The following is a 14,522-nucleotide window of genomic DNA, read 5'->3' as shown; positions in this document are numbered from 1 at the left end:
TCATGCACTGCGAATTCCCATTTTCGTTGACTTTTGTTGGATTCGCATTACATTTTCTGGAGTTATTGTCGAGAAAAATGTTCGGTGTTGCATTTTGACGAACTTGAAATTATTTACAGCTAGGTGCGGCTGATAGTGAAGCGCGTCCTCTTTTGATTTTTTTTATGTTAACTTCTTTTAGTAATCAAAAGTAATTTACGTATGCACGTACGTCATTGGTATACGGCAAATGATCGTCTACATGTAATATTCACTCGCACCCACCGCCCTGCAAGCAGGGCGCTGCTGGGAAGGCCGATGATTCACAGAATCTTGTGAAGGAAGTGCATTCTGGGTGACATTACATTGTAGGCAGCAGTTACTGTTAGCTATAGCGCGCAAATGCTTTCCGAAAACTTTCTCATAGAAATGCATACATTCCGTACCGGATGTGTTTTCTTTTTCATTGCCGACCAATTATGTGGACTAATTCGAGCGTCATATGAAATGCAAGTTGACCCTTCATCGTGAATTTGAATCATGATTATTACGCTTTTCAACGAAAAAAAAAACATTTATGAATGGGAATAAAAGAGTAGTGACTCGATCGGAAACCTTGCAGGGTCGTGGCCGTGATGACTTGCAGGTCAAAGGTCACGCAAAATCTATCCAATCAGAGCGTAAATTCATTAGCCCCTTCCTGTTTGCAGGGCGGGGGTACGATCGAACATGTAATTTATTGCCTGGTGACATACGCTCTTGCTTAGTTTCTGCCTCTCCTTCATTGCAACGGTCCGCAATTGAGAACAAGAAATCACACTATTATGTTCAAATTCTCCTACAAAAAATAAATAAATAAATAAATTTAAAACAAATGACTACAACATATAAGTTTCAGTTTTCTTTTTGTTTAATATTTTATTTCATCATTGAATTAATATCTTCCAAAAGAAGTCACGAATGATTCGTTTGTGTCATGCAAATAAAACAAATATCTTTAAAGTTCTAAAGAAACTTCAGCTTGCGAGTTTGGTTTGCACAATGGTTGGGATTAAAAAGTTGTTCGCTCTGTTTCATTCGGCACTAGATTTGGAATAAAAAACAAACAACTATTTTGCTTTGCTCAGAAAAGGTTTCTTTAGAGAAAGCATGCAAATATCATGTAGGCCTATCTTCGTTTTTTTATCTTTTTTTCACAAAATGCCATTGTGTGCAGTGGGTGTGGTTTAGGTTGAAATGACGTCACACTTACGAACCGCATTTTTGATGCAACGATGACCAAGTAAAGTTTGAATAGCGCTGCGGCTGCGCTTGTCTGTAGAGTGCAATAAATCACAATAATGGTTTACTTCACGGCCAATCATTTTGTTTTAGTGGGGTTCCAACGAAAATCAAAGTATCTCAGTGGATTACTGCGGTTTGTTAACGGCAACATAATTACGCACAACGATATGAAAAGCACCTCAACCCACTGAACACTTATTTCGGATCTTTGGTCTGAACATCTTCATATCCCAACATTAACGCCAATCACTGACAAAAATGATCATGATCATGTATTCAACAGAGCATTGTCTTCACTTTGGTAAGACTCTGAGAATTGGAACCTTGGCCTTTTCATTCAACTCCTCGTTCAAGTAGTACTGAAGCCAGCGATATTCCACGAATTCCCAGCGTCCTTCCTGGGCGAGTGCTTTGATGGCGGCTTCCATCCTGCTCTCTACCTGCTCGAATACCTTTTCAGTCAATGTGTACATTATGTGCCCACCTGGTTGAAAAACAAGCCCCCAAAACCCAGTCAATTAAATTAACCCTGAAACTAAATAAACTGTGTGTGGCGTCTACTGGCCCGTCGCCAATGGTATTTTGCCCCCCCCCCCCAACGGCAAAAGGGAACGTCTCTATTGTCCGAAGTCCCATTGGTCCGAAGTATTGGTCCGAAGTCCCATTGGTCCGAAGTCCCATTGGTCCGACATCCCATTGATCCGAAGTCCCATTGGTCCGAAGTCCCATTGGTCCGACGGCTCATTGCTCCATACGTTCCATTGGTATAAACGTCCCATTGGTCCGACGTCCCATTGGTCCGACGCCCCATAGGATTAGGGTTAGGGTTAGTCAACCTGAACAAGTGGAACTACACAGTATTATGTTTCGTCGGACCAATGGGACTTCGGACCAATGGGACTTCGGACCAGTGGGACTTTGGACCAATGGTACTTCGGACTATCGAGAAGTATAACCACGGCAAAAGCCATACATATTATGTATCATATATATGTATTTTGTATTTTTTTATGTATTGGACCCCCCTGGTCGATACTATATCCTCCCACCCCTTTGATGCTCAGTGCTGGCGACAGGCCTGGGCGTCTAGCTTGGAATACCAGCTGTATAATACACATGACATGAGAGATTCGCCATGCATAGAGCTGGGACGACTTTTGTATGACTTTGTTCACTCTCGATCTGCACTGGTTCCGTAAAGTGGACTGTATTTGGTAGATCTTTTTTTCTTCCGGGGGATTTGTTTGGGCACAATGATTGTGGCAAGAGCTAAAAATGTTGACATTAGAAAGTAAGCTCTCAACTGACTAATAATACTACATTTGTACCTGGTTTTGTAATACGAATGAGTTCTGGAAAACATGATTCGTCAACGTGGCCCGGAACACCGAAGGCGGCAGCCATCAACACGGCATCGTAATGATCTGGAAATCATAGACAGAAAGCTAACAGATATACTGATAATAACAATAACATGCATTCATATAATGCTTTTACAATTATTATCACCCCTGTAAGTATCACCCGTTCTCCACGGAGCCCATCTCCAGTAGAACATCTGACTATTAAGCATTCCGAAATCTTGTGTGGTTTATCCAATGGGCGCTGGTAATCAGTGGTGCGCGCACACGCACCTGATGCATGACCTGATGCGCTGAATACGCGGTTGTAATTTTCTTACGAAGATGACGTCCTTTGAGAGGGGTCTATTGATAAATGTTTTGATGGTACGCAATGAACGTCTCATAATATGTAACATTCAACATGAAATTCAAGAAAATCATCAGGCGTACTGTCTGGAATGTCCAGCCGATGCGCGTCCAGCGTGTCGCAAATATACTCCTTGTGGGACTGGTGTTCCTTGCACTTATCCAGGAGAGCCTTGGACGGATCTAAAGCGTCAATGCAGGTGAATCCCAGATTCTTCAGCTGTTGACAAGAAAACTAATACCAGCATCGCATTCTAAACTTCTCTTTAAGAGTGGGAAATTATGATGCACTCTACTCCAATCCATATACGTTTCAGGGGGGGGGAACTTGCCCCCCCCCCCCGATAATTTTTTTGACCACATTTTGTTTTGTCATGATTGAATAAATGTTTATAGAGTTCTTCTGACACAAGTCCCACAAAAAGCAAACCCGCTCAACAACCATTGCAATGCGCTGTGAAATGTCCATATTATGTAGTACATGACGCATAATAATGGTCGGTTTTGAAGAGCGCCCCCATTTGGAAGATGGGGAAAAATAAGTCAACATTTCTTCGCCGTTTCAAACCTTGCAGAGTCATGACCGTGATGACACACAGGTCACTGGTCACGCAAAAACCAACCAATCAGAGCGTGAATTCATCAGAGTATCCCAGCGTCCTGTTTGCAGGGCGGGGGTACTACGAGCGAAGGTCCAAGGGGCTCTCAAAAGTGTTAAAAAGCGCCCTCTTATTGGCGCACGGAGCCCATACGGGATATGAAACATGCATAGTAACAATGCGCCAAAAACAATGCGCAAAAAACACTGAAAGCTCACTGGTTTTTCAAAAATAAAAAATTCACTAACGATCATCAAGACCTCATCAGAGCCCAATTTCGTGATGTGTTCTCAGTGGTCTGATAGACACTGCTGCAATATTGTTGTGTAAATTTAAACGTGCATTATTTAGATGACCGTGCAGAGGTAAACATTTCACAATGGTGGTCCTACACCACTGTTTTTGTGACGGATGTGACATATTTTCCTCATGAGATACTTTCGTCCGACTTTCTTACCTCTCTTCCAACCAGTCCCGTTCCTGCGGCTGCATCAAGAATCCTTGCGGATTTATCGTGGATGATCTCAGATGCCATGGCAGCCATATGGACAGCACCTTGATAGCCTCCTTCTAAATTGACCTGCAATTACATTTACAACCACTGATAACATTCCTCGAACCCGAAGGCCGGAAGTTTAGGACTGACGGGGTACATTGTACGCAGTACGTCATTAAATATGGGTACCAAAGGTGACACTGTATTATCTACTTCTACTTCTATGCATCTACTGGTTTACAGCCTTTTCAGCAACTTTCAACGAGGACTTTGGTGTGCTGTCTCAAATGGTGGACACTAATTGTGCAAGGTGCTCTGATTCTTGTATATACAAGGTTGGTGCAAGTAAAAAAGTCAGCTCCTATTATGATCTAGGCACTGATGGCTCCCTTGAACTGCTCCACAGTGTGCAGCTCAATGATGTCTTGGGGGAGCGCATCCCAGTCCCGCAAAGTTCTTGGAAAGAAGCTTTGCCTGTAGTTGTCAGAACGGAAGCTGAGTTGCATGAATCTGTGTTGATGTTGTTGCTGTGTTGTACGGAGTCTTGGGATGCAAAATATTTTCTTTAACCTTTGCAGTTTAAATTTGCAGGACCATGGTTGATCACATAGTTTGATCATTATAAGGGAAACATCCTTAAATTTTAACTTACACGTGCCACTCCCCCATCAAATACCATGAGCCAATGGGCCCCTGCTGCTCCACTTCCAGCCTTCATGCAATTCACATTGCCAGACTTCTTTGTTCCAACACCTGCAGGCCGCGTCAGGATCTTTTCATCCCGTCTTCACCCATCATCCCCACCCCCTTAATTTCTCGGCTTCATCCTCTAATCAAAATTCATCCACTGTCACTCTACGGAGGAAGTCTGTTTCCTTCCTTCATGACATTCATTGACAATTTTCCCCTGTTTCGTCTGTATTTCCACATTCGTGCTTGTGTATCCAATGATTCCGTATCCCATGATTGTATAACAGGCGTATTTTGCCGTTGTATATAAAAAAAGGTCTAGCCATGGTCTGGCTAAAGATCGATTTTGTTGATAGTAGTTTTGCAAACCCGTGTGCAAAGGTCGCCTATAGGCCTCCGTACTTATTTCAGACCTAGCTACCTGCATGCATTCACATCGGTCTCACTGAGTCAGGCTCAGCGGGTGCTGTCTTACCTTGTCATATTTTTCTGCCCACGTGTTGTAAAAGCTGAGCGCAGTCTTACCGCCACCTTCTTCGGAAGACCCAAGGCTATATGCCTCCTTGCGATAACTGGTGAGAGCCTCCACAGGGTTATCGCCGTCCTTCGTTGTCGCCATGTTAACGCACGTTTGGACTTTGGTTCACTTCGTGACGTGGTTGAGCTTTAAAGCTTTTAATACGCACGAGCTATGTGATGTACTAAAACGTATCCGAAAAGTATTCACACGCACGTGCCGTGTGCAAAATTCAACTTGCTGTGGCCGTTTACGAATTAGGGCTACAGCGTAGGCTAGGGCGCTACAGGATCTTTGGGTTAGGGCTAGGTTTAGGTTTTGTGGCAGGCTGTACACGGTTTACGGAACGTTGTTGATTTTACACTGTTTTCAATGGGGCTTGATTCAGTACAGTGGACCCTGATTGTCTTTCTAATGGAGATAAATGGTCATCCCCAACATAGAGGTATAGTCCTTCATTAAGTGTGTGCATTTTGTTCGTTTAAAGCAACAAACCGTTGTTCAAAATCTGAAGAAGGGTGCGCGCTGAACATCTTACTAAACTGAGGAAGTTTTAGCTCAGCTTCAGCTGTATATTCTGAGACAAACAACAGTATGATCTCGATTTCAAATCAAAAGTTGCTGAATCATGTTAAATTGATGGAAGCCCCAAAACCAGGGAGTTAATTGATCCTTGGGTATATTCACACAATTCCAACATGTCCCCCCCCCGGAAAAGCAACAACAACAAAAAAGGAAGGAAGGAAGGGGAAAAAAGAGCGAAAAGAAAAGAAAAAGAGGATCGAAGACATAGTGGTGTAAATTTAATGGGTTGGGGGGGGGGCAAAATGTCCCTGCCCCTCTAAAACTGATAAATCGAGAATGTGTTGAGAAATACAGGCATTTTTTGGGCAAAATTTGTTTTGCCCCCTCTAGAAAAATATCCTGGCGACGCCCATGGGCATGACCATGAACTTAAAAGTGACAGCAGATGATGAGCGTCTGGCGTGCGGGGGCGCCACGTACGTTCAATAGAGGGGACAAGAACAATAATGCGCGGAGCACTCGACTCGTACATCGTGCACATGGTGCAAGTTGAATTTTGCTCATGTTGTTGTGTGAATGCTTTTCGGATACGTTTAGGTATAGATCGCTGCATGCCGCATAACGTTACAGATGGCGACAACGGAAAAGGACGGTGCTGATAACCCTGTGGAGGCTCTCACTAGTTATCGCAAGGAGGCATATAGCCATGGGTCTCCCGCAGAAGGGGGTGGTATTAAGCCTGTGCTCAACTTTTACAACACGTGGGCAGACAAATACGACAAGGTAGGATAGCACGCGAGACTGAGCCTGTCATGCATGTCGCCTAGCCTGTCGATGTCATGTATGCCCAAAAGTACGGAGGCCTATAGTCGATCTTTGCCCATGGGTTTGGACATAAAAAAAAATGCTGCAAGTGAGACTTGCACGATCCCCTGGCATGCTGGCATTTTATAAAGTAGGTTAGTACGGATACTGTCCCTATATAGGCCGTGGGCCAAAGCCTGTTACGTGCAGTGTCGTCTTAACTTTTTAGTGGCAACTTAATTTCTCGGTTATAAGTAGTTTGGAACAGTATGCAAATTGATATTTTATAATGTGCACATTATATCGTTTGCATAAATAAGAAATAAAGGGGACTGTTTCCCCAATGTTACTATACCGCATGAGGGCGATCGCGAGGCATCCCTGCCATTGCGTACCAGCCTCGCCTCCATGGGCGCGTGTACGTGCGTTCCTCCATCAACCCCTGGCCGTGGGAAATATGTAAACAGCGACGGTGGCTGGCTAAAAAAGAAAATACTGCACGCGTAAGTGGCGTAGACAGGAATTTTTCAGTGGGGGGGGGGGGGGGGGGGGGCTGGAACATTTCATGGGGGGGGGCGTTATGTAGATCAATGATAATTTTTTTAGAAACTCAAAATCTCAGTGGGGGGGGGGGGGGCGACTGGGGGGCGACAAGGCTTCATGCGCCCCCCACGCCCCCCCCCCCCCCCCCCCCCCCCCCCACTCCCGTGGCTACGCCACTGGCACGCATACTTCAGAGTCTGTGCGCCCCTTCATGTCAAGTAACGTAAGATTTGTTTTCAAGACTGCGCGATGCCTGTTCGATTTGGAGTTCCGGAAGCCCAGTTTTATGCTCTGAATGACATGTATTCTGGGTAAAGAAATGGAGAGAAAAAAATATTGTGTCACTTATTTACTTGAAACTGGATGACTTGTGATTTACTTGTGATTGATTTGTGTTGTAAAGGGACGACAGAGGTACGTAAATTTATTATAGATCCTTATAATGCCATGTCGAAATCTCATCATGCTCATGTTTGAAAGGATCGATTCTACAAAAAAAACCTTCAAGTTAAGCACCGTGTCACTGTGACACGTTAAATAATAACTTATATTATTCATGCCGACTTCCTATTTATCTATTGTGTCAGATTAGAAAGCATTTGAACTTAAAACAGAAGTTATGGCAAAATATATTTTTGCCCAAAAATGGGCAAAATAATGAGGAAAAAATGTCGTCATAATGTAATTTGGGCCAATGTGAACAACCCGATTCAGATTCAGCACTGTCGAGTTAGTAAAGTTGACCTTATTGCAAGCTGACACCAAAAAGTTAAGACAAACCTCGACTTCTGGACCTGATATAGATTTTGGCCCTTGGCCTTTAAACTAAAATGGAGAATTTGTATTGATTTAGCAATAGTGACCTTAAACTTTGACCTGTCGGCGCCAAAAGCAATAGGCACTATCAAGAACAACCCACAAACCAAATTTCAAGTTCCTAAGTGTATTGTAACGTCGCCGGACCGAATCCTGGGTTGTCACACGCCAGACGAAGGAAACCACAGACACTATTCTTCAGGGTTTCGGGGCTCTAGGCCATTTATTCTTGCCACTTTCTTTACACAAGGCTCTCTCTTTATAACTCACAAAGCAACAAAAAGAACGTTATACAAAATGTCACACTAATGAGTCGGCGCATTCCGGCAACGGGTTTCCCTGGTCCAGCAGCAGAGGTCCCAATGCTACGGTTGCACCATGGGTCCGTGCTGGCGCCCTCTGCTGGCGGCCCGGCACCGAAGTTACCCATCCCCCTCCGAGGACCCTTGTCCGTCCCCGAACAAGGCGGCGCCTCCGATGGGGTATCCGCTGGGGTCTCCTGGTCTCCTCTGTGGTCTCCTCCGGGGTCTACTCTGGGGTCTCCTCTGGGTTCTCCTCTGGGGTCTCCGCTGGGATCACCTCCGGGGTCTACTCTGGTGTCTCCTCTGGGTTCTCCATTGGGGTCCCCGCTGGGATCACCTCTGGGATCACTTCTGGGTTCTCCTCTGGGGCCACCCCCGGGGTCTCCTCTCCATTGACTCCTGTGCGGAGCAACTCCAGCGGCTCCGCTGATTGAGTCCCGTGCAGAGCAAACCATCCCTAACCCTTTGACCCCCATCTGTTTTGATGACTATTGGCTCGGATTACATGACCTCGCTTTGGTCAGTTAATACAACAAAAGTAGCGGGTCTATTTCGATCTTTAGATGGACCTTTCAGAACCTTTCTTATATGATACATGCACATAGTGTTTCAGATCATGGGACACAGAAACAGAAGGTGGAAAGGAAAACACAATGAAACAGCCGGGGATCGAGGGCCAAACTTTATCGATAGCATGGAGGATGGAACACGGACTTCCTTCGTGATTGTAGCAGTCACTGGTGAACTCCGATGAGGGGATGACGCCGAGAAAATAAGGAGGCGGGGATGGTGAGTGAAGATCAGGGGATGGAAAGGTATCCTGATGCGGGTGAAGGAACAGAGAAGTCTGGCAATGTGAACTGATGGACGGTCAGGAAGGAGGTGGGGTATCATCGGCCGGTACTTGATGGGAGAGGGGGCACGTACCTCATGCCACACTCCGTTTATATGTCTACTTCAGAACTGGAACATATCAGTTTATTATTAACAATAAGGCTAACTTGAGAAAATGTCTTCCTGGTCGTTCATGACTGACTGTCATTTCATTGGGCTTACAATTCTTCTTCCCAGTCCCACAAAGAGGGGATCATTTATCGTCTAGCTATACAAACCTGTAGATTGGTACTCGTAGTATTATTGCTCCGAGGTCATCTTGCCTTGGCTCTCAACAATCATGACATGGCTGCTGGGTTGTATAGTCTGTATGAGTGCACGCCTGTAAAATAGGCCTAAAACACCCGCCGAGCCCATGAATAAAAGTTATACCCAATATTACAGAGTTCTGAGAGCCATAAAATTGGGGAATCGAAGAGATATGGCAATGAACCTCTGGCCCGGACTTGGAGCTTCCAATTCTGATCATTTGGGATGCAATTGGGCCCAATAGTGGCGCTATATTTTTGCATTGTTCTGGAGGGATCATTTTTCAAGATGGCTACTTTTTTGCTTTGGGAAAATAGGGGACATCTTCTTTGGATGAGAATTTCTCGAAAGGTTAATAATGGTCAACCCACCAAAAAATGAGAAAAAAATTGAAAGATGACATGTTGATCATCATAATTTTAAGCAGCCAAAATAATGTACCTGTACTGTCAGAAATCTGAGTATTTTTGAAAGAATTGTGAAGTATGGGAAGTTTTATCTTGCAGCCTTCGGATTCGGGGGAATGTTATTTGTGGTTGATATTGCAGGTATGTTTAGAAGGAGGCTATCAATGTGATGTCCATATGGCTGCCATGGCATCTGAGATCATCCATGATAAATCTGCAAGGATTCTGGATGCAGCCGCAGGAACTGGACTGGTTGGAAAAGAGGTAAGAAAGTCAAATGAAACTGCATCTCATGGGGAAAAGATGGCACATCCATTACTAAAAAGTGGTGTTCAATTGAATGATGTACAGGACCGCACCATTGTAAAATGATTACCGCTGCATGGTCATAAAAACAATGGTGTTAAAATTTACACTGCAATATTATTGAAGCAGTATCTATCAGACCACATGACAGCACATTACAAAATGGGGCTGTGATGGGGCCTCCTTTTAAATTTTATTTTCTGTGTTATGAAGAGAAACGGAATGCGATGCTGGTATTAGTCTTCTTGTCAACAGCTGAAGAAGCTGGGATTCACCTGCATTGACGCTTTAGATCCCTCCAAGGATATCCTGGATAAGTGCAAGGAACACCAGTCCCACATGGAGTACATTTGCGACACGCTGGACGAGCATCGGCTGGACATTCCAGACAGTAAGCCTGATGATTTCTTGGATTTTATTTTGAATGCTACATGTCGAGACGTTCATTGCGTACCCTGATCAAAACATTGCGTACCATCATCATAGACGCCCCTCAAAGGACGTCATCTTCATAGGAAAATTACAACCGCGTATTCAGCGCATCAGGTGCGTGTGCGCGCAGTGTGCAAAAATGTTCCAAACATGGACAGGATGTGGATGGACCAGTCTAGGTCTCCCCCAACTCTCCTTTTCTGGTTCATAAAAGGCATTGAAAGTTTGAAGTATGTCTGTTAGCTTTCTGTGAAGTTCGGTCTCTTTATTTCCAGATCATTACGATGCCGTGTTGATGGCTGGCGCCTTCGGTCTTCCGGGCCACGTTGACGAATCATGTTTTCCGGAACTCATTCGTATTACAAAGCCAGGTAATATATAATATTGTTTCTTTATAATGTCAACATTTATTTTTAGCTCTTGCAACAATCATTGTGCCCAAACATAACCCCCACAAAAATTCTACCAAATACACCACTTTACGGAACCAGTGCAAAAGATCGAGAATTAACGAAGTCATACAATTCGTCCCAGCTCTACTTGGCGAATCTCCAGGAGCATTATAGCTGTTATTTAAGCTAGATGCAATACACATTTTATCTAGTTTCAGTGTTAATTTTATTGACTGGGTTTTTGGGGCTTGTTTTTCAACCAGGTGGGCACATAATGTACACATTGACTGAAAAGGTATTCGAGCAGGTAGAGAGCAGGATGGAAGCGGCCATCAAAGCACTCGCCCAGGAAGGACGGTGGGAATTCGTGGAATATCGCTGGCTGCAGTACTTCTTGAACGAGGAGTTGAATGAAAAGGCCAAAGTTCCAATTCTCAGAGTCTTACCAAAGTAAAAACAATGCTCTGTTGACTACTTGATCATGATCATTTTGTCAGTGATAGGCGTTGATGGTGAGATATGAAGATGCTCAGACCAAAGACCTGAAATAAGTGTTCAGTGGGTTGAGATGCTTTTCATGTCGTTGTGCGTAATTATTTTGCAATTAATACAAGATAATCCACCGGGATTGGGACACAACTAAAAAATGATTGGGCCTTGATTGAAACCATCATCATGATTAAGTGCACTCTGCAGACAAGCGCAGCTGCGGTGTTATTCACGCTTTATTTGGTAATCATGTATTCAAAATCCGGTTCTTAAGTGTGACGTCATTTCAACTGAAACCACGCCCACTGCTCACAGAGAATAGCAAAGTGGCGTGTTTGGCCAATGGGGGTTATACATGTAGGCCTAATCATATGACGCAGTCACTTACGAACCGGATACCTCATAAGGCTGTTACGATCCGAAAATCTCCAAACGATCCGCGGATGGAAATTACTTAAAAAGCCTGAATTTGTCTCAGATGCAACAAAGAAATCAAACAAGATTATAATAAAGACAAAGAAACAATGTGATTGTCCAGGTTGTTATTTTTTTTAACGTATACAGATTACTACAGGGCACTCGTCACCCTTTTGTGCGTGGTGTGTGCAAAGTGGCGAACCGTACAATTACGCATGGTAATGTAATCATTACGTTTTTTACGAAATGCTGCAAACATGTTACGAATAATTACAAGGCGTTGCACAATATACAGGGTGGATCAAAAAAATGAAACCGAGACATTATTGCTACTTGGAACAGAAGTAGGGCACATGTGAATCAAAGGGAGATATCCTCTGTTAGGGTCGAATCTCCTCTTTAAATGACACCCTGATCCAGTGGCGTAGCCAGGAATTTTTCAGTGGGGGGGGGGGGGGGGGCGCTGGGGGGGCTGGAACATTTCATGGGGGGGGCGTCAAGCAGGGGCGTCAATCGCTTCTCAAAAGTGGGGGGGGGGGGGACATACCTTGATCATAACTGATGCAAGCGCGAAGCCCTTACGGCGTGGGGTTCGAAGCCCGCTTAAGGGCCCCGAAAAAATTGGATTCTAGATGTTCTGTGGTGTGATTTGAAGCAATTTCTTACGACTTTCCTTCATGCTTTAACTAATATTTTCTTGGCAAAAGATAATTATTTGAACATTGTTTTTGAGGTTGGAGACATTGAATCAGCTGTCGGTATTCTGAGCTATTGGCGTGGGGTTCGGGGCCCGCTTAAGGGCCCCGAAAAAAAATTGGATTTTCGATGCTCTGTGGTGTGATCTGAGGCAATTTCTTACCACTTTAACCAATAATTATCTTAGCACAAAAGATAATAATTTAAACATAATTTTCGAGGTTTTCTCAGCTAAAGGCATAAGAACATTTGGTGAACATTGTTTTCGAGGTTGGAGTCATTGAATCAGCTACCAGAATTCTGAGCTATAGGCGTGGGGTTCGGGGCCCGCTTAAGGGCCCCGAAAAATTTTGGATTCTAAATGCTCTGTGGTGCTATATCTGAGGCAATTTCTGACCACTTTAACCAATATTTTCTAAGCAAAAGATACGTTGTAGTACATAAAAGGCCCATGGCGTCATGTCGATCAATGATAATTTTTTTAGAAACTCAAAATCTCAGTGGGGGGGGGGGGGGGGGGGGCGACTGGGGGGGGGGGGGGGCGACAAGGTTTTATGGGGGGGGGCGGTCGCCCCCCACGCCCCCCGGTGGCTACGCCACTGCCCTGATCATGTCCTTACATTCACGGTTGACTGAGCAGTGACCAAGTTTATGAAAGGGTCTATTGAGAGAATTGCGCCACTTTTCATAGTGAAATCTCTGGTTTTTTTCCCCACCTGCCTTGATTGGCAACCATAGTTTCACTCTGTGACAATTAACACAACAAAAACCACAATTGAAAAGTGGCGCAAGTCTCTAAATAGACCCTTCCATAAAATCAGAAATATTCACATTGATTCACATGTGCCCTACTTCTGTTCCAATTAGCAATAATATCTCGGTTTCGTTTTTTGTTATCCACCCTGTATAAACTGATCATAACCCGTTTCCCGTTGCGGTGATTATTTTTTATTTCTACTCCCCAGGATGCTGTGAAAATCATCTTTACGTTCGTATCAATGGTGTTATACTGTAAACACTCGTGTACAAAATTATAAAATTATATTAAAACTACTAACTTAAGCAATAGTGCATATAACTGTTGATTTACTGATTAATACACGGACTGCATTAAAGTGTGGATGTTAAATAGCTGGGAGATATACGACGTGTCGTTATAAAAAATATCACGACACGTAATGAATATTTCTGATCATGACACAATCCTTCTTTTTTTTCATTTCAAATTATGCAAAGGCGCTTGAACTAATCCAACGTGTAATTAATCTTTTTTAAACAAATTTCCATCACACTGGAAGAACTGCATTTTTCTTATGCATATGCCCTTATGCGATAGCGCGTAATGACCAAAATGTTCCCAGCAAAAGGGCATATGCAGAAAACTGCCTCTATTTTAATGTAAACATTTTCGTCATAATGCGCGCGGGGTAGCATTGGAACCTTTCAATGCAATTTTCTTGAAAATGATTTTTGCGTCAGAACGCTCATATGCCCTTCTGCCGGGCACCCGACGATAGATCAATATCCACTACTAAAACACCCGTTATTGAACATAAAAGCCAGATTCCATCGTCACTAATCAGGTCGACATGCCTGATGGGGGAAACTCATTGGTCAAAGTCTCAGAAATGTGGACGGGTATCCAACTTGGTCACTCAGCTGGATCTATACCTAACTCCCCAAATACTACAAAGGAGAACATTTCACATTCAGGGACATAAACAAGAAGCAACCGGTTGCTCTCCCTCCCGTACAGGGGACTTTTGGATCTCCATATATCGCGATATCGGAGAACATTAAGCCCATACAGCGCACACCTTTCCGATTTTGCCGGCCGATACCATCGGCCGGTTCGCCTTCGTATTGAGTGTCCACTGAAAAGTCGGACCGAGCTGACCGTACGTACACCGGGCAACTGGAAGAAAGCAAAACTTATTTGATATTTCGCATCCGATTTTCACCGAATCCGATTCAAT

At 44.0% G+C, this 14,522-nt stretch overlaps 2 protein-coding genes across 2 annotated transcripts; one reads left to right on the top strand and one right to left on the bottom strand.

Annotated features, from left to right (window-relative positions):
• Positions 1–867: 867 nt before the first annotated feature.
• LOC119720044 lies at positions 868–5,460 on the bottom strand. The gene is made up of 5 exons (XM_038189554.1): positions 5,233–5,460; positions 4,029–4,151; positions 3,057–3,192; positions 2,592–2,687; positions 868–1,747 (listed from the first exon to the last, which is right to left on the bottom strand). The coding sequence occupies exons 1-5, from the start codon at positions 5,374–5,376 to the stop codon at positions 1,557–1,559; spliced, it is 690 nt and encodes a 229-aa protein (XP_038045482.1). The 5' UTR covers positions 5,377–5,460; the 3' UTR covers positions 868–1,556.
• An 869-nt stretch (positions 5,461–6,329) lies between these two features.
• Positions 6,330–11,959, top strand: LOC119720043. The gene is made up of 5 exons (XM_038189553.1): positions 6,330–6,582; positions 9,956–10,078; positions 10,376–10,511; positions 10,828–10,923; positions 11,208–11,959. Exons 1-5 carry the CDS (start codon positions 6,430–6,432, stop codon positions 11,396–11,398), a joined length of 699 nt encoding a protein of 232 aa, XP_038045481.1. The 5' UTR covers positions 6,330–6,429; the 3' UTR covers positions 11,399–11,959.
• The last annotated feature ends 2,563 nt before the right edge of the window (positions 11,960–14,522 follow it).

Source organism: Patiria miniata, unplaced genomic scaffold (assembly GCF_015706575.1).
Source record: "Patiria miniata isolate m_02_andy unplaced genomic scaffold, ASM1570657v1 HiC_scaffold_9, whole genome shotgun sequence".
Taxonomy (NCBI): Eukaryota; Metazoa; Echinodermata; class Asteroidea; order Valvatida; family Asterinidae; genus Patiria; species Patiria miniata.
This window is presented reverse-complemented; position numbering and strand designations above follow the sequence as displayed.